At 42.7% G+C, this 26,176-nt stretch overlaps 1 protein-coding gene across 1 annotated transcript in view; it reads left to right on the top strand.

The window, feature by feature from the left end:
- Positions 1 to 26,176, top strand: part of CFAP46 (cilia and flagella associated protein 46) — a 3,596,153-nt gene that overhangs the window by 829,987 nt on the left and 2,739,990 nt on the right. Inside the window, exons 15-17 of the mRNA XM_044056880.1 lie at positions 9,560 to 9,584; positions 16,480 to 16,534; positions 16,652 to 16,698. Coding sequence (XP_043912815.1) covers positions 9,560 to 9,584; positions 16,480 to 16,534; positions 16,652 to 16,698 — 127 coding nt within the window. The remainder of the gene's footprint in view (positions 1 to 9,559; positions 9,585 to 16,479; positions 16,535 to 16,651; positions 16,699 to 26,176) is intronic.

The following is a 26,176-nucleotide window of genomic DNA, read 5'->3' as shown; positions in this document are numbered from 1 at the left end:
AAACATCGCATAATAACCAAAACAGGTGTAGTTCTTGTCACTAGTTTGTAAGTACTCTTTTTTTGATACATAACCTTTCCTACCAAAAAGCTGCTTCAGCACTAGATTAGTATAGAATGAACACTTGATTATTATGAAATCAAGCCCTCAAATTCAGTCTTTTTCTTAGAGTTCAAAACGTTCCATAGTAAAGGCGACCCTCTTTTTGTCACATTAAATGGCTACATATTAAGCCATATGACACAATTAAGTTATATTTTTTCACATTTCTAAAAAATGCTCATATTTTTGGATCATAGGCAGTAAAAAATAAGTTCAAATGAAAAACTATTCAATGCTAACTAATCTCTTCTAGGTCTTGAACTTAATTTTGTAAAGCACTATAAATACAGTAAATCTTAATATTTTGTAAGCAACTTTAGAATACTTACATAAATGCTCAAAGCAAAGGTAAACGTAATCCACAACCACAACTGGTCACTTGGCCAGATGCATTTTCTTTGAACATGGGTTTCAATGCTGTTTTGGTGAATGTGAGATTTAAAGGAAGAGTAGTTTTAATGCTAAGTCTGTTTTCATTGTGAGACTGTAATTGTTTTGTTTAGCAGTGGCTGAGAGCAGGCATCCAGAACAAAAAAAGAGGGCGTTCCCATCAGCTGATGTCACAGTGATGTCACAAAATGGGTGGAGAATGGATGGGAGAGGGGGAGGGAATGGGTGGAGTTGTGGGTGATGCGAGGGGCGTGACCTTATCTGGTTTTAGCCACAAAGAAAGCTGGCAACCCTAGCTGCCTGTCGGGTGCCAGGATCTGCCACATAACCCATGCAGTCAGGTCACTCCACAACAAGTACAAATATGACTCTGTCATTGTCCATGTTGGTGTGAATGACCTGAGACATGCCTCCCTGGACTACATGAAAAGAGACATGGAAAAGCTCTCTGATCTTGTAGCCCATTGAGTTATGACCCTAGCCCTGAGTAGCATTCTGCCATCGCCCAGAATGATACCGCAGTACAAGGACAAAATGATTGATTTCAACAATTGGCTAAGCTTCTGGTGTCATTCTAAGCGGACCCAGTATCTGTCTGCCTGGGACGACATGGTCGACAGACCATGATGCTTTGCCATAGATGGCCTGCACCTGTCTCCCATGGGATTCCGGATACTGGCGAAGGCTCTTGCCGCCCTTATAGTGCCTTTTTTAGACAAGTTTCAAATGTAACAGAAACAGGCAAGCAAGAACTGAGGGTAATGCTACTCAGTGCTAGAAGTCTAAATCTCAAAATGCACTCACTCAAGGCACTCCTTAAAATGGAGAACATCGATACCTGTGCAGTGACTGAGACCTGGTTCAAGGCACCAAAGAGCACCCCTGCATTACCAGGCTATAACTCATACCACACGTTTTGGCCACGTAACCTGGACTGGAACATCAAAGGCGGAGGTGTGCCCATATTCATTAAGGATTTCCACACCTCCAGGCTAGCTGCTCAGCATAATGTATCTGAGGTTATCCAAGTGCAACTAACTCTGGGTAAAACTGCAATCCAAATTGTAGCTGGCTATAGATCCCCCACCATGCCCCAGCATTCCCACTCCTCTTTTCTTGATATACTGGAAAATATTAGGGTTCAAACACCCTGATAATGGGCAATTTCAACTACCCTACCATTAACTGGGAAAACTACTCATGTACCAACTCCTTCGCTCAATGCTTTCTGGAATTCATAAACTCCAGTGCCCTGGATCAACTTATCCACACCCCCACCAAGGGCAGCAATATCCTAGACCTAGTCATTACCAACGTAAATGACCGGTGTTCCACACCCGAAGTCAACTCCTTGTTGGTCAGATCCAACCATAAGCTAATCACCCTAGATATCCACATCCCGCCCCCACCCCCATTAAGGAAACCACGGTAAAAAATTTCTCCATAGCCGACTTCATGCTTCTTAAGACAGAAGTGGCGAACTTCATAACACCCATGCAGATGGACAATACAGTTAGAACTGCTGAATCCTACACAAATGCACTCTATAAGCACTTACATGAGTGCATGGATTGTGCTATCCCAAACAGAACCAAGAAGCTATCCCCCAAAATAAGGAAGCCAATCTGGTGGTCCCCTGCCATAAACAAACTGTACAACAGAAGGAAGAAACTGTTGCAAAAGAGAGTAAAACCCCATGAGTGGTGGAGCTTCTCTGATCAGCCTCAGTAAGATGCTGAGATCCCTTATAAGAGCCTTCAAAGCTAGCTATGAAAATAAAATCGCCACTGATTCTAAGGACAACTACAAAGCATTCTATAGCTATGTCAAGAATCTCAATGGCAACACCCAGATCTGCTCTGAGTTACAGCACAACTGCATGAAAATTACAGAACCAACTGATATTGCCAACATTCTGGCAGATAGGTTCAGTGCTATCTTTATCACCCTCACACCCTAAAGGGCCCATATCTATACAGGAAGAATGCAGAGTCCCTGTAATCACAATTACACAGGTAAAAGCTGCACACTCTAAAGCCACAAACACAGCTTCCATGGGACTGGACAACATCCCAGGCTGCATTTTACATGAACTTCAGAATGAACTGGCTCCCCAACTAAGCACCATGTTCAAGCATAGCCTCACATCAGGCTTTGTGCCCACTGAATGGTGCATAGCAACAGTTATCCCACTCCACAAAGGGGGAGCCACCACTGATCCCGGGAACTATCGTCCTATTAGCCTGATGAGTTTGGTCTGCAAGGTCATGGAACATATCATCATGGAACTCATAAACAAAGACATTGGTAACCTCCAAACTCTGGACCCCACCCAGTTCGGGTTTGTGAAAGGCAGATCATGCATCCTGAACCTAATCGACTTCTCTGAGGCAGTCGATGAGGCTAAGGTGGTTCACACAGCCTATCTTGACCTCGCCAAGGCTTTTTACACCATCCCCCATTCTGAAATTATAGCTGTCCCCCACTCTGGAATTATAGATAAACTCACTAAACTAGGTATAAATCCCTGTGTCACAAGATGAGTTGCCAACTGACTCACTGACAGAACCCACACTGTAAAAGTTGCAGAGTCCAAATATGACATCAAACCAGTGACAAGCGGAGTACCACAGGGTTCAGTCCTGGGACTTCTCCTGTTTGGTATGTACTTCTCTGAAGTACAAGCTAACACAGAAGGCCTCTGGCTAACGAAGTTCGCAGATGACTGCAAACTAGGAACCATAGTCGATTCCCCAAATGATGTGGACATCCTACAGAAGGGCCTCACTGAGACATGCCTGGTGTTAGAGCCATGGCCTCAAGCTCGATGCCAAAAAGTGCATGGTCATCGCCTTTTGTAAAAACTCTGTACCCATGAGCTACCGGTTCCATTTCATATCATCGAAATTCAAATCATCGAGACCAAATCGTCGAAAACTCATTTTGTCGAAAACTCATATCGAATCTCAAATCATTGAAAACTATAAAGCAACTAGAAATAACATTCCACAAAGTTTTTCCTACGTTTATGCAGGGGCCCCCCTGCACCCCCATGGGAGCCCCACACCCCGTATTAATATAACTCCAAGGTCGCACTACAGTGGGGGAAAACCCCACTGTAGTGCAACCTTGGAGTTGGTATATTTAATTACGGGGGTGTGGGGGCAGAGCCCCCCACATGGGGGGTGCAGGGGGGCTTGCCCCCCTGCATAAACGTAGTTAACAGTGTCTGGGATGTTATTTCTAGTTGCTTTATAGTTTTCAGTGATTTGAGATTCGATGATGTGAGTTTTCGATGATTTGGTCTCGATGATTTGAATTTTGATGAAATGAAATTTCGATGATATGAAGTGGAACCAAGCTACCACATAGGTGGTAGTCTACTTAACACCGAATGTGTGATGAGACCTTGGGACCCAGGTGGACAGTAGTCTCTCCTTTGATAATCATATCGCTACAGTAGTCAGGAAGTCCTATGTGGCACACCTCATCACAAAAGGGTTCTCAAACAGGAAAAAAAGAGGTCATTGTTCCCCTTTACTTGACACTCATTAGACCGATTATAGAGTACAATGCCCCTTTTGGAATGTACCTCACAAGACATTTGCAGCAGCTGGAAAGGCCGCAGAAGTACCTCACAAAGAGGATTACTGGCCTCAAACAGATGCCCTACACTGACCATCTAAAAAAATTCCAGCTTTATTCCCTAGCATATCGCCTACTCCGAGGTGATTTCTGCCTAACATATAAAGCTATGTCAAACCCAGAGCTGTTGGACATGCTACACCTAAAGAAATCCCAATCCCTCTGAGCTAAACGCTCTAGGGACCTAAACCTTGTCGCCAGAATAAACAGGACATGCTGGAGAGATAGATTCCTGTCCCAGAGACTTCCCATACTCTGGAACAAGCTACCCATCTATGTCAAGCAAAGTTCCTCATTAGCACTTTTCAAGAAAAATCTTTGAGTGGATGGGAGATAGGAAAATATACCCTGGGAATCACTTCTCTGGCTCTCCTCAACAGCAGCACAGGAAAATAACTTTCTTGGATGGCATAAGCCAGGGAAACTTGTTGGCTAGGCTTACTTAGGCCCTTGGGCCGATAGCCTAGTACCTACCTATGAACCTATTATTACACTAAATACAATATTATGTAGCATTGAAATGTGCAAACATTATAAGGGTGACAGTTCATTATTTAGCCATAAAGCACATTTCAGAGTGGAAAAGTTCAAATAGTGGATAAAGAGGAGGAGGGGAAGAGAAGAAAGAGGGAGAAAAAGTATTTGTGAGAAGTAATAATTAGGGTAGATATGGGAGGCAGGAGAAAAAATGAGTAAAAGCAACATTACAAGTAAGAGAAACGAAACCAAGGAAAAGAATAAATAACATGGACAACAAGATTTACTGTGTGTGTGTGTGTGTGTGTGGTGTAAAAGAACTGTAAAAGTAACATTACAAGTAAGAGAAACGAAACCAAGGAAAAGAATAAATAACATGGACAACAAGATTTACTGTGTGTGTGTCGTGTAAAAGAACTGTAAAAGTAACATTACAAGTAAGAGAAACGAAACCAAGGAAAAGAATAAATAACATGGTGTGTGTGTGTGTGTGTGTGTGTGTGTGGTGTAAAAGAAACATTACAAGTAAGAGAAACAAAACCAAGGAAAAGAATAAATAACATGGTGTGTTTGTGTGTGTGTGGTGTAAAAGAACTGTAAAAGTAACATTACAAGTAAGAGAAACGAAACCAAGGAAAAGAATAGATAACATGGACAACAAGATTTACTGTGGGTGTGGGGGTGTGTGGGTGTGTGTGGGTGTGTGGTGTAAAAGAACTATAAAGCAAATCTGCACTACCTGCTTGCTGCCCTGCTGAGGGGTACACTTGTGCAAGTGCAGTGGACTGGCTCCAGTAGGAAGGGATGGCAGCATAACTCTCAACATCATAGAACAAGAAATCTGGACAAGGCCATAAATAATAGGGGACAAAGGCCCAAAAATGGGACAATTTATAAATATTGCACTTACAAACTTAGAAAGTTGATAAACAGATTTTGCATTAGAGTGAATTTTCTTAAGGATATGAAGTCTGAAAATCAAATGTCTGACTTTCTGACTTCAGTGTTCAATGATTTGCCAGTGATTTGACAGAAAACTGCAATTTTATGAAAACCAAACAAAAAATCTGGACTTTCTGCAAAAATCTGTACTGTTGAGAGATATGGATGGGAGTCTTCAACCAACACCCATCAATCATTTTCATTTGTTTGCCAAAGCCATTACAGCAGTGTTTTGCAGAGATGTGGGAAAAGCCTTAAATTTGACTGGTATGTTGTATGGGTGCGGTAGCTGTGTTTGTGGAAGGTGGAGGTGTGCCTTTGCAAGTGTGGTGCGAATGTTATGGATTATGAAATGGAGAGATTGAGTAAAATTGTGCTCAGTGAAGTCCCTAGCAATTTCATCACTGCTCGATTCAGACATATACATTCCCGTGTTTGTCAATACTATGTTTGAGTGCATTGTTTTGGAGTGTGGTATCACTGCTACAGCTGCTGCTACTCTTTCAATACAAGTATCTGCTTTGGAAGTTTTCTCCAGGAGTCTGTTGCTGAGAGGATGAGAGACATATGCTACAGGTATACAACCAAGACAAACTGGATAAAGCAATAGTAAGAAAAAGTATTAGGTCACATCAGAGGCTTGGGGAGGTCATTGTTAAGAAACTGAGAACTGTTGTAAAATTTATCATTAAATACCATAAGCTCAGGTTATAGTATAATAGAATAACTATGTAAAGATAACCATGTCAGCAGCCAAAATGCATTATAAGTTGAATATTTTACTGTGCACATTTTAAATGGACAGACTGGCCTAAACTCTGGACTGATGCGTTTGCTTTTTTTTTTTTTATTTTATTTTATTCCTGGGAAATGCTGTTCAGAAGTGAAGAGACATAGAGAACATACAAGGGAACAGATTTAGTGGCACACCAGGCTGTGATTTTTTTTTTTTTGATGTCTATTGTTATGCTAAGTTGACTAAATAGTTGAATCTAGTAAAGCTGGAAATGTGAGACTGTAGCCCACTGAAGGAGGGGAGATGGAAGGAGTAACTTGGCCAGGAAATGAAACTTGCAAAACTGCTCCTTGTGAAAAGTCTTTTTTATCTCAGTAATTTGTTGACACTTTTGCAAGTTTCTTTCAGAGAATGTGTAGTACATCAGTAGGAACAACATTTGTAAAACTCAGCACATAAGTCAATGACACACGAGCTGCAGACTCACAAACTTGGCAGTTTTTTTCAGGTGTTCCATTCTAAGTGAATGGAAGTCTAGTCTGACAACAAATGGTAGGGCTATTTGTTCTCAGTCTGTGCATTATGGGACAGATTTAGCTTTCCAAAGGAATCCCAATGTCTGCCCCCATGAGGACAGAAAAGAGTAAAAACAAAATAAAATTAGGAATGAGTACTTATTTTGCTGCAGGCAGCTTTGGGAGGTGTAGTAAATCATGGCAAGATAAATACATGTTTTCTTCATCATTTGCCCATAGTGGTCCTTTAAGAACTGTGGTCTCATGGGGTTCCGACAGCTTCAGACACTCTGTCCCATCTGCATGCTACTATTTTCTTGTCTCTCACGGAATTGTGTCCCAGGCAGCTCTTTGCTTGTCAGTCAAGACATGCTACAAATCAAAACAATCAAGTGATGACTCCAGTGAAACTTCCGCAACACTCATTCAGCAACACTTGAGGGCATAGTTGCGGGTCAGCTTCTACTGGGGTGTACTAATACACCTTCAGAAGTGAAAATAACTCCAGCTAAGCAACCGCTAGTGCTCTGTATGTTGACAGTGTGTGCATTTATGCTTTAAAAACAGAGAGTACGGTGTATAAAGTGCAATTCTTTCAGGGAAAGGGATTACTAACGCACAAAGGGAGAGCAAGCCTTTTATAGGTATTCCAATACAAAACATCCACTGTGAAATCATTGCAAGTGTGTTTTAACATTCAAACTGCTCTTTACAAGTGTTCCCCCGATAATGGAAAAGTACCCACTTTACTAACAAAAATAAATAAATTCTCCTTCTGTTCTGACTGAGTGTGCTTCTCAGCTGATAAGTATATTTTCTGGCACTTCTTAACTGTTCAGAGTTGAATAAAACAACTGAATTTAGTTGAGAATGCATTTCGAATAAATTGCATTTATTTAAACTGTAGTCGCTTTAATACTGCTGCACACTCAAGTGTGCCAGCTTGCACTGCACTTGAACTGTTTTTAGTACTGTTTTAGCTGCTGTCTGAAAAAAAATCTAAGCTTGTTTCCTGCCTTTGCTGTCACTAGTCTAGTCCAGATACAGATTTGCTGTATCCAGGACTGCTGGCAAGCTTCTGAGCCCCCCGCCCCCAAGCCTTTCTGTGTTGGAGGAAACCTTCTGACTTATCAGTGGGAGTGGTAAGCACTAAGTATCCAGCACTAAGTATCCTATCTACCACAAGAGGAGTGGTTTCTGGCCCAGAAATTGTAGCTTGTTGGCTGTTTGGGCAATCTTTTTCCATCTCTTTCAACTTTCTGTCTTAAAAGTCCACATCTGCATTTGTTTCCAACCTTTCCTGTAAATAATCCAGTCCAGATACAGATTTGCTGTATCCAGGGCTGTTTGTAAGCTTCTGAGCAGTGCCAAAGTCAAATTTTCCCTTAGATCTGCTAGTTCTCTCCTCTCCTGCACTTTTACTAGCTTATTATTCGAGCTGTTTTTTTCTTATTAGTTTAGCACTTTACCAGACTTCTTGTAGCAATTATTGTAGCACACAGAAGTGCTACCAGCACTAAACATTCTACAAGGAAACAGCTCCAGTATTTATTAATGCCCACCCCTCCAGGCATGTCTAAAGGTCAGTTCCCTGTGCTTTCTCCTACTAAACTGGTGAACTTGGGCATCCTGAGGCAATGTAGCAACTGCCTCATGTACACTGACAGCCCTCTTATCTCCCAACACTCAGACTTGTGAGAGATGCACTTGTATATCCAAATTGGAAGCCATGCACTCTCCAGCCAAGACCGGAATAGCTGGTCAAGAGGAGAAGGTCAACACTTGCACCACACCACATGGAACACACAGCCCTCCTGAACACACACCAGCACTGCCTTCACAAAAAAAACACAAACTACACACCCACCTTCGTGAAGGTTCTCAATAAAAATCTACCCAAACAGCAGAGACCTCCAAGGCAGAAATGCACCTGACCACCACAACACAACACTAATCACGAAACACATAACTCTCCCCCTAAGGCAAAACAGCATGCCATACACACTAGTTATAGGTGACTCGATAGTGAGGCACACTGATGTCCCACTCACTAGGCTGAATAAGGAGATAGTAACAGTCAGCTGCCTCTCAGGCGCCATGATCCGCCACATAATGCATGCACTCAGGTCCCTCGACAACAGGTACAAATTTGACTCTGTCATTGTACATGTTGGTGTGAAAGACCTGAGATGTACCTCCCTAGACTACATGAAAAGAGACATGGAGGAGCTCTTGCATTATGTAGCCCTGGCGGATATGACCCTTCAACAATTGGCTAAGTTTCTGGTGTCATTCTAAAGGGATCCAGTATCTGTCTGCCTGGGATGACATGATTGAAAGACCTCGATGCTTTGCCAGAGATGGCCTGCATCTGTCACCCCTGGGCTTCCTGATACTGGCCAAGGCTCTTGCCACCCCTGTAGTGCCATTTTAGGTGGTGTTACAAAGACCATAGTACCACCGTAACAGCTACAAACAAATGCAATCTGAGAGTCATGCTGCTCAACACTTGAAGTCTAAATCTCAAAATGCACTCACTCGAAGCACTCCTTAAAATGGAGAACATCGACATTTGTGCTCTAACAGAGACCCGGTTCAAGGCAGCAGAAAGCACCCCTGCATTACCAGGCTATAACTCATTCCTCACCGTTTGACCCCAGAACTTGGACCGAAGCTTCAAAGGCAGTGGTATTTCCATATTCATAAAGATGTGCACACCTCCAGACTGGTAGCCCAACATAATGCATCTGAGTTACTTCGGGTGCAGCTAACATTGGGTAAGACAGTGATTCAGGTCATAGCCTGCTATAGGTCCCCAACCATGTCCCAAGACTCTCACTCCATGTTCCTACGCACCCTGCAGAATATTAGGGTCCAACCTAACACTCTCATACTGGGCAACCTCAACTACCCCTCAATTAACTGGGAAAACTACTCATGTACCAGTACACTTGCCCAATGCTTTCTGGAATTCATTAATTCCAATGCTCTGGACCAGCTCATTCTTACCCTCACTAGAGGTAGCGATATCATTGACCTGGTCATTACTAACATGGGCGACCGTTGCTCTACACCAGTAGTCAATTCCTCCCTGGTTAGATCTGACCACAAACTAATCACGTTGGAAATCCACCTCCCCAAAGGTAACCACCATGAAAAACTTCTCCAAAGCTAACTTTGGGCTCCTAAAAGCAGAGATGGTTAACTTCACGGCACCCATGTAAATGGAGAATAGTTGCATGACTGCCGAATCATACACCAGTGCACTATACGAACACTTACACAAATGCATGGATCTCACCATACCCAATAGAAGCAAGACGCTCTCCTCAAGAAAAAAGCAGCCAATATGGTTGTTCCCTGCCATAAACAAACTTTACAACAGAAGGAGGAAACTGATGCGGAATAAGGCGAAGTCCCAAGACTGAAAAAAATCCCTTATCAGCCACAACAAAAGGTTGAAATCCCTCATCAAATCCTCTAAAGATAGCTATAAAAACAGAATTGCAGCAGATAGTAAAGACAACCACAATACCTTCTGTAGTTATGTAAAGAATCTCCACGGCAATACCCAGATTTGGTCTGAGCTGCTGTACAGTGGTTTCCTCCTATACCGAGCCAACATATATTGCCAATATACTGGCTGACAGATTCAGTGCTAACTTTACCCCTCCCCTAGCAAAGGACCAATCGCAATACCAATAGATTGCCAGGCACCCAGTATTACTGCTGCACTGGTTAAAACAGCAATGTCCAAGGCCAAGAATACAGCTTCTATGGAACCCGACAATATCCCTGGCTGTGTTCTACATGAAATACAGAGTGAACTGGCCCCTCACCTGTGTGCCCTGTTCAATCAGAGCCTCACCTCAGGCTTTGTCCCTACCGAATGGCGCACTGCTACAGTCATCCCTCTCCACAAAGGAGGAGAGACTGCAGACCCCAGGAATTATCACCCAATTAGCCTGATGAGTGTGATATGCAAAGCTATGGAACGCATCATCATGGACCTAATAAATAAGGATATAGGGAATCTCCAAACTCTGGATCCTACACAATTTGGTTTTGTGAAGGGTAGATCATGCCTGCTCAACTTGGTTGACTTCTTTGAGTCAGTCGCCAGAGGTGTGGGTGAGGGCAAGGTGGTTCATACAGCCTACCTTGATCTGGCCAAGGCCTTTGATACCATTCCCCACTCAGGAGTCATAGAAAAACTCACTAAGCTAGGCATCGACCCCTACATCACTATGTGGGTTACAAACTGACTCACAGATAGAACCCACAGTGTGAAAGTAGCTGACTCCAGGTCAGACTGCCAACCAGTCATGAGTGAAGTCCCACAAGGTTCGGTCCTGGGTCCTCTCCTGTTTGGTATCTATGTCTCTGAGGTCCAGGCCAACACAAAGGGGCTCTGGCTGACAAAGTTCGCAGATGATTGCAAGTTGGGAGCTAGTGTTAACTCCCCAAGTTATGCTGACATCCTACAGAAAGACCTCAGTGACACCAACTACTGGTGTCAGAACCATGGTCTTAAGCTCAATGCCAAAAAATGTGTCATCATCCCCCTTGGGAAAAGCCCCATTCCCTTGAATTACCACATTGATGGTAGTCCACTGAACACAGAAGGCATTATAATATATCTGGGAACACAGGTTGACACCAGCCTGTCTTTTGACCACCACATTGCCACTGTGGTCAGAAAGTCCTTCTATGTGGCACATCTCATTACTAAGAGTTTTGCATCCAGGAAAAAAAGAGGTCATTGTCTCCCTTTACTCTTCCCTCATTAGGGCAGTCATCGAGTACAATGGCCCTATTTGGCATGTACCTCACTAGACACGTGCAACAACTGGAGAGGCCACACATGTACCTCACAAAGAGGATCCTAGGCCTTAAACACTTATCCTATATGGATAGACTCAAAAAACTCCAGCTGTTCTCTGTCTCATATCATCTACTAAGAGGCTATCTCTGCTTGACCTACAAAGCCATGTCTGACCCAGCTCTGTTAGAAATGCTACATCTAAAGAAATCCCAATCCCTCCGCACCACACGCTCCAGAGACCTCAACCTCATTACCACAGTCAACAGAACATGCTGGGGGGACAGGTTCATAACCCAGAGACTGCCCATGGTATGGAATAGACTTCCCATACATGTCAAGCAAAGCACCTCACTAGCCCTCTGCAAGAGAAATTTTGATGAGTGGATGGGGCATAGAAAATTCACCCTGGGAATCACTCCAGTGGCTCTACTCGACAGAGGCACTAGGAAATAAGGTCGGGTGGCACCATGCCATGGTAATCCTATGGGCTAGGCATGTAAAGGCTCCAGGGCCATTAGCCTAATACACACCTATGAACCTATGTATCTGTCCAGACACATGCAACAACTAGAATGCCCAGAGAAATACCTTACTAAAAGGATACAAGACCTAAAATACATGTCCATTATGGACCGACTCAAAGCCCTGCCACTGTACTCTGTATCCTACAGACTGCTAAGAGGTGCCATGTGTCTGGCATACAAGACATCCTTCAAGCCAGTACTGATTGATGTACTGCTCGTCAGCAAGTCAAATGGCATCAGAAGTACTCAGAACCAAGCCAAGAGAGACGAAAATCCAGTAAAAATGCTTTATTCCAACGCCATCAGTAGAGTTGTGCTTTCATCCGTTAGGACATCATCAGAAATGAATGCACATCCCAATCAACAGTTTAAATAAACAATCACATGACTCATAAACACTAAATAAAAAAACATCAAGAAAAACATCCTTAAAAGACTAATTGTGCATTATAAAAAACTGAAAACTGAATAAATCAGTATTAAATACTTAAAAGTATGTTATTTAAAATAAAAATAAAATAAAAATTAGCATTCCAAACTTTTTAAATGCAAAATAGATGAAATGGAGCAGGTGTCATTTAGCCCAGGCTCCACAAGGGAATTGAGCCTGCATTGCCATTTTAACTCCCTAAGTAACAAATGTTCCTCAGCAGTTCTCCCCCTGTCATCCCTCTTAAGTTGTTCAATAACAAAATGCCCAAACTTATGACCGAGTTTTTTTTCAACATGCTTGAACAATCCATTTGTATCTTTCTTATTAATAATATCTCTTTCATGTTTGTATATCCTATCACTAACCCGTCTAATAGTTTTACCTGTATAATCGGCAAAACAGGGTAAACAACTAGCAGCATAAATAGCCCATTTTGTATTTCAGTTGTATTTCTCCTTAACCAACACCTTTTGTCCATTCAGAAAAAACTGTCGTCCTGCCAGTATACAAGGACACATTTTACAGCATCCACACTTAAACATACCTTGTAGTCCAGATGAACTACATCTGCTACCATCAGTCTGCTGTTTTCTCTCTAACAGTCCAGGCATTAAGATGCAATTGGTTATTGATTTCTGCTAATTCTCAACAGTGTAGAATACTAGGTGATGGACCAGTAGTGGTCTATAGGAAAGATTCTAGTATTAAAACAGTTGTTAGAGAGAAAATAGCAGACTGATGGTAGCAGATGTAGCTCTTCTGGACTACAAGGTATGTTTAAGTGTGGATGCTGTAAAATTTGTCCTTGTATACTGGCAGGACAACAGTTTTTTCTGAATGGATAAAAGGTGTTGGTTAAGGAGAAATACAACTGAAATACAAAATGGGCTATTTATGCTGCTAGTTGTTTACCCTGTGTTGCCTATTATACAGGTAAAACTATTAGACGGGTTAGTGATAGGATATACAAACATGAAAGATATTATTAATAAGAAAGACACAAATGCATTGTTCAAGCATGTTGAAAAAAAACCCTGGTCATAAGTTTGGGTATTTTGTTATTGAACAACTTAAGAGGGATGACAGGGGGAGAACTGCTGAGGAACATTTGTTACTTAGGGAGTTAAAATGGCAATGCAGGCTCAATTCCATTGTGGAGCCTGGGCTAAAATGACACCTGCTCCATTTCATCTATTTTGCATGTAAAAAGTTTAGAATGCTAATTTGTTTTTTTTTTTTTTCATTTTAAATAACATACTTTTAAGTATTTAATACTGATTTATTCAGTTTTCAGTTTTTATAATGCTCAATTTTGCTTGACTTTTTTTAAATTAATTAATGTTTGAGTCGTGATTGTTTTTTAAATACTATTTAAACGGTTGATTGGGCTGTGCATTCAGTTCTGATGATGTCCTAATGGATGAAAGAGCTTAACTCTACTGATGGTAATGGAATAAAGCATTTTTACTGGATTTTCGTCTCTCATGGCTTGGTTCTTAGTTTTTGTTGGTGAGCAGAGTTTGTTGTGTTATGGCATCAGGAGTACTCAGTCTAAGGATCTAAACCTCTGCTACAACATCGACAGGTATATCTCACAGAGGATACTTCTCCTCTGGAACAGATTCTCAGTCCACATAAAATAAAGTTCATTCTTGTCCACATTCAAGTGCAACTTAGGTCTATGGATGGGATACAGAAAATGTACCCCAGGACTGCCCCTATGCTACAAATGGACAGCAATAACTCCAAAATGCTTTATCCCATATGTAGATTCCCTCAGATTATTTATGGTGTAATCCCAGTTTTTCTCAGTAAGCGTAATATGTAATTATTGATCATGGGATGAGTAAGGCCAGAAAATAATCAATTAAGATAAAGTTGAGCGCAAAAAGGGAAACTGGCTAGGCTTAAAATTTGTCTGGAAGGGCACATAGCCTAGCACTAATGATTACTCATTATGAATGTATGAACCTATAAAAATAATTTTTTATTAAGCTTAGGAAAGGAGGGTTGTAAAATTTGGATCACCCTCTTGAGTTAACATCCCTCTTCATTAAATGTTCTAAGTACCTCAGCAGCAAAAGGGCCAAACAAACATTATTGTCTATGGGAGACTTTAAAATCTTAGATTTAACATCATTTAGCAACATTTGAGAACATAACCAAGCAAATCTTCTCATGACTGTCCTAGTAGCAGCAGCTCTTGGATATAGCATTTGCAGAATCATAAGAGCACTTTAAACAGAGTTTGGTTATGTGAGAAATGGATACAGTTAATGAATTATAAATTTTAACCTCAGATGAAAGGAGGTTAATAGTTAAACAACTTATGTTCTCAAAGGAAGTCGGTAAAATATCAACATGTGAACCTGTTAATTCAAAAGTTTGAATGGTAAAATAAACTTTCTTCCCAAATCTATCCAAACTCTTCCCATCCTTTCAGGGAAAGGGGTTAACATTAACGACTTGTTAGTAGCAGCATTAACATTAACGACCTGTTAGTAGCAGCATTAACGACCTGTTAGTAGCAGCATTAACATTAACGACCTGTTAGTAGCAGCATTAACATTAACGACCTGTTAGTAGCAGCATTAACATTAACTACCTTAGTAGCAGCATTAACATTAACGACCTGTTAGTAGCAGCATTAACATTAACGACCTGTTAGTAGCAGCATTAACATTAACGACCTGTTAGTAGCAGCATTAACATTAACGACCTGTTAGTAGCAGCATTAACAACCTGTTAGTAGCAGCATTAACATTAACGACCTGTTAGTAGCAGCATTAACATTAACGACCTGTTAGTAGCAGCATTAACAACCTGTTAGTAGCAGCATTAACATTAACGACCTGTTAGTAGCAGCATTAACATTAACGACCTGTTAGTAGCAGCATTAACATTAATGACCTGTTAGTAGCAGCATTAACATTAATGACCTTAGTAGCAGCATTAACATTAACGACCTGTTAGTAGCAGCATTAACATTAACGACCTGTTAGTAGCAGCATTAACATTAACGACCTGTTAGTAGCAGCATTAACATTAATGACCTGTTAGTAGCAGCATTAACATTAATGACCTGTTAGTAGCAGCAGACTTTGATAAGGAAATCCCTGAAGGGGCTGTTTAGGAAAGGAGAATGTGTACCCATGAGTCCAAGGTGCTTCACATAACCGATCAGACGTTTTACACGTGTACTGCTGACTTGTGTACCCATGAGTCCAAGGTGCTTCACATAACCGATCAGACGTTTTACACGTGTACTGCTGACTGCAAACGTGATCCGTTAGAACATCTGCCATGATGATAAGTTCACTTTCACAACTGTACTTTCCTTCACATTTCATTTAAAGTAGTTCTTCCTGTAGTTCAGATAGCCATGGCATAGTCATTGTTTCTGTTAGAGGCTACAGACCTTTCGCTTGATTTCTTTTGGAAGAATTCATCTATAGTTATCCACATCTGATGGGTATCCTTTGGTCATCCACATTTTGCTTAGTAACCATTTCTGTTTTTTTTAATGGGGAAATTATGCCTTTCAGGAGGAGATATGTATGTAATGTAATTATTGTTATGCAGTTACATGTAGAGTTTTGTTGTAAGCCCTGCTTTGTAAGAGATGTGATTCATAGTATTTGCAGTTGGTAGAGCTGTCTGAAGCATAAATGTTTCATAGATGCACGTCTTCCTTTTGTGAGAAAAATTATTTCTTGGAAAAGTTATGTTCTGTAGTGTCATAATATATATATATATAGATATAGATATAGATATATATAAAAAATTATTATCCTGCAAAAGTTGTGCTTCATGAAACAGCTCATCATCAATATATACAAGTAAAATATTTATTTTCCTTCTGCAGTGAATCCACGGACAGGAAGCACAAGACTGATAAGTCAGCTATGTGCAAAAGCACAACATCATACCACATGTGTGCAGAAGGCTGCTGGACATCTGAGGAGACTGGGTGATAGAGACTGGGTGATACAATGGACAGAGAAAGGTAACTGATGATTTCAGGTAAAACATTTTAAACATCATACCACATGTGTTCAGAAGGCTGCTGGACATCTGAAGAGACTGGGTGATACAATGGACAGAGAAAGGTAACTGATGATTTCAGGTAAAACATTTTAAACATCATACCACATGTGTGCAGAAGGCTGCTGGACATCTGAAGAGACTGGGTGATACAATGGACAGAGAAAGGTAACTGATGATTGCAGGTAAAACATTTTAAACATCATACCACATGTGTTCAGAAGGCTGCTGGACATCTGAAGAGACTGGGTGATACAATGGACAGAGAAAGGTAACTGATGATTGCAGGTAAAACATTTTAAACATCATACCACATGTGTGCAGAAGGCTGCTGGACATCTGAAGAGACTGGGTGATACAATGGACAGAGAAAGGTAACTGATGATTGCAGGTAAAACATTTTAAACATCATACCACATGTGTTCAGAAGGCTGCTGGACATCTGAAGAGACTGGGTGATACAATGGACAGAGAAAGGTAACTGATGATTGCAGGTAAAACATTTTAAACATCATACCACATGTGTTCAGAAGGCTGCTGGACATCTGAAGAGACTGGGTGATACAATGGACAGAGAAAGGTAACTGATGATTGCAGGTAAAACATTTTAAACATCATACCACATGTGTTCAGAAGGCTGCTGGACATCTGAAGAGACTGGGTGATACAATGGACAGAGAAAGGTAACTGATGATTTCAGGTAAAACATTTTAAACATCATACCACATGTGTGCAGAAGGCTGCTGGACATCTGAAGAGACTGGGTGATACAATGGACAGAGAAAGGTAACTGATGATTTCAGGTAAAACATTTTAAACATCATACCACATGTGTTCAGAAGGCTGCTGGACATCTGAAGAGACTGGGTGATACAATGGACAGAGAAAGGTAACTGATGATTGCAGGTAAAACATTTTAAACATCATACCACATGTGTGCAGAAGGCTGCTGGACATCTGAAGAGACTGGGTGATACAATGGACAGAGAAAGGTAACTGATGATTGCAGGTAAAACATTTTAAACATCATACCACATGTGTTCAGAAGGCTGCTGGACATCTGAAGAGACTGGGTGATACAATGGACAGAGAAAGGTAACTGATGATTGCAGGTAAAACATTTTAAACATCATACCACATGTGTTCAGAAGGCTGCTGGACATCTGAAGAGACTGGGTGATACAATGGACAGAGAAAGGTAACTGATGATTGCAGGTAAAACATTTTAAACATCATACCACATGTGTTCAGAAGGCTGCTGGACATCTGAAGAGACTGGGTGATGCAATGGACAGAGAAAGGTAACTGATGATTGCAGGTAAAACATTTTAAACATCATACCACATGTGTTCAGAAGGCTGCTGGACATCTGAAGAGACTGGGTGATACAATGGACAGAGAAAGGTAACTGATGATTTCAGGTAAAACATTTTAAACATCATACCACATGTGTTCAGAAGGCTGCTGGACATCTGAAGAGACTGGGTGATACAATGGACAGAGAAAGGTAACTGATGATTGCAGGTAAAACATTTTAAACATCATACCACATGTGTTCAGAAGGCTGCTGGACATCTGAAGAGACTGGGTGATGCAATGGACAGAGAAAGGTAACTGATGATTGCAGGTAAAACATTTTAAACATCATACCACATGTGTTCAGAAGGCTGCTGGACATCTGAAGAGACTGGGTGATACAATGGACAGAGAAAGGTAACTGATGATTGCAGGTAAAACATTTTAAACATCATACCACATGTGTTCAGAAGGCTGCTGGACATCCGAAGAGACTGGGTGATACAATGGACAGAGAAAGGTAACTGATGATTGCAGGTAAAACATTTTAAACATCATACCACATGTGTTCAGAAGGCTGCTGGACATCTGAAGAGACTGGGTGATGCAATGGACAGAGAAAGGTAACTGATGATTGCAGGTAAAACATTTTAAACATCATACCACATGTGTTCAGAAGGCTGCTGGACATCTGAAGAGACTGGGTGATACAATGGACAGAGAAAGGTAACTGATGATTTCAGGTAAAACATTTTAAACATCATACCACATGTGTTCAGAAGGCTGCTGGACATCTGAAGAGACTGGGTGATACAATGGACAGAGAAAGGTAACTGATGATTTCAGGTAAAACATTTTAAACATCATACCACATGTGTTCAGAAGGCTGCTGGACATCTGAAGAGACTGGGTGATACAATGGACAGAGAAAGATAACTGATGATTTCAGGTAAAACATTTTAAACATCATACCACATGTGTGCAGATGGCTGCTGAACATTTGAAGAGACTAGGTGATAGAATGAATGAACTGGAACGTACCTCCCTGGACTACATGAAAAGAGACGTAGAGGAGCTCTCCAATCTTATAGCCCAGGCAGGTATGACCTTATCCCTGAGTAGCATCCTACCATCACCCAGAATGATAGTACAGTACAAACAGAAAATGATTGACTTTAACAACTGGCTAAGTTTCTGGTGTCATTCTAAGGAGATCCACTATATGCCTGGGATGACATTATCGACAGACCTCGATGCTTTGCCAGAGATGGCCTGCACTTGTCACCCCTGGGATTCTGGATACTGGCTAAAGCTCTTGCTGCCCCTATAGTGCCTTTTTAGGCAATGTCCTGAAAACAAAACTACCCCCATAAGAGTCACAAGCAAACAAAATCTGAGGGTTATGTTACTCAGTGCTAGAAGCCTAAATCTCAAAATGCACTCGCTCGAAGCACTCCTAAAAATGGAGAACATTGACATCTGTGCAATGACTGAGACCTGGTTCAAGGCTCAGGAGAGCACCCCTGCATTACCAGTCTATAATTCTTAACCCACCTTTTCGCCCCAAAATTCAGACTGAAGCACTAAAGGTGGAGGTGTCTCCATATTCATAAAAGATATGCACACCTCCAGACAAATAGCCCAACATAATGCATTGGAGATACTTCAGGTGCAACTAACACTGGGTAAAACTGCAGTTCAGTTTGTAGCTTGATATAGATCCCCCACCATGTCCATAGAGTCCCACTCCACATTCCTAAACACACTGGAAAATATTAAGGTACAACCCAATACCCTTATACTAGGAGATTTTACCCTCCATTAATTGGGAAAATTACTCCTGTACCAACACTCTAGCTCAACGTTTTCTGGAATTCATTAATTCCAACACCCTAGACCACCTCATTCTTACCCCCACCATGGGTAGAAACATCCTTGACCTGGTCATTACGAACATGGGTGACCATTGCTCTACACCTGAAATCAATTCCTCCCTGGTCAGATCTGACCACAGACTTATGACCATGGACATCCACATCCACCTGCACCTCCATTAAAGGAAACCACCGTAAAAAACTTCTCCAAAGCCAACTCTGGGCTTCTAAAAACTGAAGTGGCAACCTTCACGACGCCTATTCATATGGACAATAGGTGCATGACTGAATCATACACCAATGCACTGTATGAGCACATACACATTTGCATGGAACAGGCCATACCAAACAGAACCAAGACACTCTCCTCCAAAAAAAAAGAAGCCAATCTGGTGGACCCCTACCATAAACAAACTCTACAACAGAAGAAAGAAACTGTTGCAGAAAAGAGTGAAATCCCAAGAGTGGAAAACCTCCCTTGTTAGCCTCAGCAAAAAAACTGAGATCCCTTATCAAATCATCTAAAGCCTGTTACGAAAAGAGAATTGCTGCAGATTTTAAAGGCAACCACAAGGCATTCTATAGTTATATAGTTATATAGTTAGTGTCAAGAATCTACATGGCAATACTCAGATCTGCTCCGAGTTACAGCACAATGGCAATACATATACAGAACCAACTGATATTGCCAACATATCGGCTGACAGGTTCAGTGCGAACTTTACCCACCTTTCACACCCCAAAGGACCCATATCAATACCTGAGGATTGCCAAGTCCCTATCATCACGGTTACACAGATAAAAAACACGCTCTCCAAAGCCAGGAATACAGCTTCCATGGGACCTGACAATATCCCGGGCTGTGTCCTGCATGAACTACAAAATGAACTGGCACCACACCTGAGTACCAAGTTCAATCACAGCCTCATTTCAGGCTTTGATCCTGTAGAATGGTGCACTGGCTATGGTCATCCCACTCCACAATGGGGGAGTGACTACAGATCCTGGAAACTACTGACCCATTAGCCTGAGAAGTCTGATATGTAAGACCATGTAGCACGTCATCATGGACCTTATCAACAGGGACATAGGGAATCTCCAAATTCTGGACCCCATGCAGTTTGGGTTTGTGGAAGGCAGATCATGCATGCTTAACTTGATAGACTTCTTCGAGTCTATCACCAGAGCTGTGGATGAGGGCAAGGTAGTGCACACAGCCTACCTAAATCTTGTAAAGGCCTTCAACACTATACCTCACTCAGGAATCATAGATAGACTCACTAAACTGGGCATAAACACTTATGTCATAAGATGGGTGGCCACCTGGCTCACTGATAGAACCCACACTGTAAAAGTAGCAGAATCTAAATCTGACTACTGACCAGCTACAAGTGGCATTCCACAGGGATCGGTCCTGGGTCTCCTCCTGTTTGGCATCTAACTCTATGAAGTCCAAGCAAATACAAAGGGACTCTGGTTGACCAAGTTCGCAGATGACTGCAAATTGGGAGCAATTACAGATTCTTCTACAGATGTAGACATCCTACGATGATGACTGCAAATTGGGAGCAATTATAGATTCTCCTACGGATGTAGACATCCTACAATGATGACTGCAAACTTGGAGCAATTATAGATTCTCCTACAGATGTAGACATCCTACAACAAGCCTCACTGAGACCAGTGACTGGTGCAAGAACCATGGTCTCAAGCTCAATACCAAAAATGCATTGTCATTCCCTTTGGGAGAAATTCGATGCACATGAACTACCACATAGGTGGTAGTCTGCTAAACACCCAAGGAGTGATAAGAGACCAGGGGACACAGGTAGACAGCAAGCTCTCTTATGATAACCACATTGCCACTGTGGTCAGAAAGTCCTTCTTTGTAGCACATCTTATCACAAAAGGTTTCTCATCCAGGAAGGAAGAGGTCATAATCCCTCTTTACTCATCTCTCATTAGACCCATTATAGAATACAATGCCCCATTTGGTATGTACCTCACTAGACACCTACAATAACTGGACAGGCCACAGAAATACCTTACTAAGAGGATCTTAGGCCTTAGACACATGCCCTACACTGATAGACTCAAAACTCCAGCTGTACTCATTCTCATATCTCCCACTTAGAGGCGATCTCTGCTTGACATACAAAGCCATGTCTGACCCGGAGCTGCTAGACATGCTACACCTAAAGAAATCCCAATCCCTCCGCACCACATGCTCCAGGGACGTAAACCTCATTGCCACCATAAACAGAACATGCTAGGGACAGGTTCCTAACCCATCGACTTCCCATACTCTGGAACAAACTCCCCATTCACATCAAGCAGAGCACTTCACTGGCCCTTTTCAAGAGAAATCTTGACGAGTGGATGGGCAATAGGAAGTTCACCCTGGGGGTCACTTAAGTGGCCCTGCTTCACAGGGGCATGGGAAACTAACTGCGGGTGGCAGTCACCCCAGTTATCACCTTGACAAGGGCACTGGGAACCAGCATCGGGCGCCATGATGCCAGGGAGTTTCGTGGGCTATGCTTGTATAGGCTCCAGGGCCATTAGCCTAGTACATACCTATGAACCTATGATGATTTCAGGTAAAACATTTTAAATATTATACTACATGTGTTCAAAAGGAGGCTGGACATCTGAAGAGACTAGGTGAAACAATGGGCAGAGAAAGGTAACTGATGATTGCAGGTAAAACATTTTAAACATCATACCACATGTGTTCAGAAGGCTGCTGGACATCTGAAGAGACTGCGTGATACAATGGACAGAGAAAGGTAACTGATGATTGCAGGTAAAACATTATAAACATCATACCACATGTGTTCAGAAGGCTGCTGGACATCTGAAGAGACTGGGTGATACAATGGACAGAGAAAGGTAACTGATGATTTCAAGTAAAACATTTTAAAAAATACTTTAACATTTTGACTTTAAATAACTCTAACTTGCAGATGAAGTTTTTGTTTGGGTAAGATATTTTCATGTACAGATTGCTATAATATTTAAAGTATGCCCCTTGACAGCATTCAATACTGTGAATTTTAAGTTATTAAGTTTAAAAAATAATCAGGTAATGTACATAGCTACATTATTTGCCCATGAAAACTTAGTTGTATGCAATAACCATTTAACAAGTCTAACACATATGCATTCCTCATATTTACTACATGAGATCAGTACTGTCTTCAGGGAAGATTTTTTACTTACCATTAACAATCAATGTTAAGTTGTCCATCTCGCCTTCATTCTTGCTGGATGGGTTCGGAGCCGACCTCGGCTCCAACTCGGCCACTCTAAAAGCTCGAGAGTTGGTTCCACCGGCTCGAGGCTCCCCTTATATCCCACAATGCTAGGCGGTAATACCTCAGATCTCGTTTGCCGCTCGTGTTGCTTCAACCGGCTTCAGGTTAGTGTAGAAAACAGTTTAAAAAGTTTACTAAATCCCTTTTAAATTAGTTTTTCATACAGTATCCCCTTACTTTAAAGGATTTTTATCCCTTCCTCCTTGTTCTTAACCTTTTTTTACCACAAGAACTTATATGTTCTTCCCTTAGGCCTTCGGGCCCTCCCATTCCCCCTTGGAGTGTATGTGTTTTTTCTGTAGGGACTTTTATAAAACTAAACTATCTAATTTTATTTAGTTTAAGTTAGTGTTATTTAGTGTATAGTGTAATCGGTGTGTTTGTGCTTGTGTGTGATTACACTTGTTCCTTAAAATGTCTAAGGATTCGAAGGTCTCAGGCTTCAAGAAGTGTGACTCGTGCTGTCAGAAAATGTCTCTGACAGACGGTCACACTTCTTGTGTGTACTGCCTGGGACCTTTACACCTGCAGGACTCTTGTGCTGTATGCCATGGCTTCAGCCCTAGAGTCCTGCAGGAAAGAAAAAATAAGCTCATCTTACGGGGCTTGCTTAAACCTGAGGGTCCCCCGACTGTTTCTTCGGGCAAACCCTCTAAGGCTTCTAGGTCTTCGACTCCAGCATCTGAGTCGACACCTAAGGCGTTGAAGTCTGCTACTACATCGGCTCCGGCTGGAGCCGATGAGACTCGAGCTCTTATTTCTGTGGTTCCCTCGGCTCCGGCTGGAGCCGAGGTATTAGAAATCTCTGAGTCGGCTCTGATAAGGCTATCAGAACCAACATCTAGGAAGAGGTCTAGGTCACCGTCCCTTGGCTCCGTTCATTCGGCTCCAGCATCTCCCTTGCTGTCTGAACGGAGCCATAGAACTCACTCCTCTAGGTCATCGAGACTGTCTGACCATGACCTTCAGAGGGTAGTGAGTCAACTTCTTAAGTCCGAGGCACTGGCCCAAATGCTTCAGAGCCCGACTCATCAGTCGATGCTTAATCCTATTCCTCAAAATGTTCCTCCTCCGACTCCTTTGAGTTCGGAGCCGGGGCGTTTCGGACCCGAGACTGTGGTAGCGTCGGAGCCAATACAGTTGTCTTCGGCTCCGTCGTCTGCTCCGATTTCTTCCTTGGAAGAATCTCGGCGCCGGACTTCCCTCGTCTGTTCCGAGGGGGTGAGTGGCATCGGACCCTTGTCCGACCCCGCTCTCCCTCTCGGTGCTTCGGCGCTGGTGAGTTCGGCTCCGACATCGGCCTTGGAACCATCACTGTCGGTGCCGAGGGAGGTTTTCAGCTTTTCGGAGCGAGGACCTCTGGCTCTGCCTGACAGGGGTGCTTTCGAGCTCATGCGGAATGTGTTGGAACCCTGTTCAACTCCACAGTCGGCTCTGTCCGTCCCTCCCTCTTCGGTGCCTCAGGTGATATCTACTCACTCCCTCATCCCAGACCGCAGAGAGACAGCTCCTCAAGAATCCCCTGTGGGGATCTCATCCTCTTCCGAGGCCTCTCCTGAATTGGCAGGAGAGCCCCCTAGGAAGAGAAAGTGCAAGAGGAAGCACATAGACTCACCTGAGTCTGTCACCTCTGACACGGATTTCGAGGATTCTGAGGGTTCCCCCCATTCCCCTTCTGAAGATGTCTCCCTTGCAGACATTCTGGAGATCTTGAAACAGAGGGGAAATTGTCCGACCCTTAACCCTTCGGAGGATGAATCTGTGTATCTTGAGGCGTTCGGCTCTCGCCCTTCCACCTCCTGGGTGTCCCCCCCCTTTGACCCCCTTATGCAGGTCGTAGCAAAAAAGGCTTGGACGGCTCCTGACTCAGTGGACCCAACCCCCAGGAGACCTTCAAAGTTCATTACAGCACCAGCAGACAAGCAATTTCTGACTAAGGGAGTTTCTGTGGATGCTATGGTGGTAGCTGCTGCCACTAAGAAGGAACTAGCTGATCCTTCAGTGCCTGTCCATCCCTCTAACAAGGAATCTAGGTCTATGGACAGGTATGGGAAGCGGATGTTTTCCTCAGCGACCTTTTCAATGCGTCCGCTGAACTGCCTCTGTCATTTCACTCGTCTTCAAAGGGAATTGATCAAGGAAGCGAGTGAGATGTTAAAGGATCCTATGGCTAAGGGTTTTCAGGACAAGATGAACGCTCAGCTGGCTACCCTAAATTCTATAGCTAACTCCTCCATGCGCCTCCTCTCATATGCGGCTGATGGAGCGAGCAGAGCCGCAGGGACAGGTGTGGCCTTACTCCGGCATGCCTGGATGCGGCTATGCAATTTTGCGGACCCCTTTAAGACGTCTTTCACTAATTCCCCGTTTGATGGATCGTCCCCTTTTAGTCCTCAAGTGAAAGAAACTTTGACAAGGTGCGAGACGGATGGCAAAACTCTTTCTGCCGTCGGAGTCCGTTTTTCTAATCCTTCTAGGCCTTACCGCAAAGGCCAGAAAAGTGGGAAAATGTGGTTCCGCAAGCAATCTCAAGGGGCTTTGCCTGACGCACAGAGTTGGTTCCCCTCTAGAGGCAGAGGGGGGAACAATAATGGTAGACGCCCCTAGAGGCAGGGGGGGGTCCGCAGAACCAGGGCAATCGAGAAACCTTTTCCGATAAGCCCTTCCAGCATCCCTGAGGTGTTGCCCGACTGTCCATCTTCGGAGGCAGTCGGGGGAAGATTATCACTGTACCCAGAAGCCTGGCGATCCCTAACTCAAGACAAGTGGGTACAGTCCATCATTTCCGAAGGCTATTCCATTCCGTTCTTTCGCATTCCAAATCATTCAAAAAAAATCCCTTCCAGATGTTCCACCCGCTCAAAGGGATCAAGCAGCATTAGAAATATCAAAGTTGCTTGCAAAAAGAGCCATTCAGCCAGTGCCAGCAGATCAGCAAGGATCCGGAATCTACTCCAAATTTGTTTTGGTTCCAAAGAAAACAGGGGACTGGAGGCCCATTTTAGACCTCAGCATCTTGAACAAGTCTGTCAAGAAAACAAGATTTCAGATGGTCA

This window comes from Protopterus annectens, chromosome 14.part0 (genome assembly GCF_019279795.1).
Source record: "Protopterus annectens isolate FY-2018-M chromosome 14.part0, PAN1.0, whole genome shotgun sequence".
Classification (NCBI taxonomy): Eukaryota; Metazoa; Chordata; order Ceratodontiformes; family Protopteridae; genus Protopterus; species Protopterus annectens.
The sequence above is the reverse complement of the archived record's forward strand: the minus strand, read 5'-3'. Positions and strand labels throughout refer to the sequence as shown.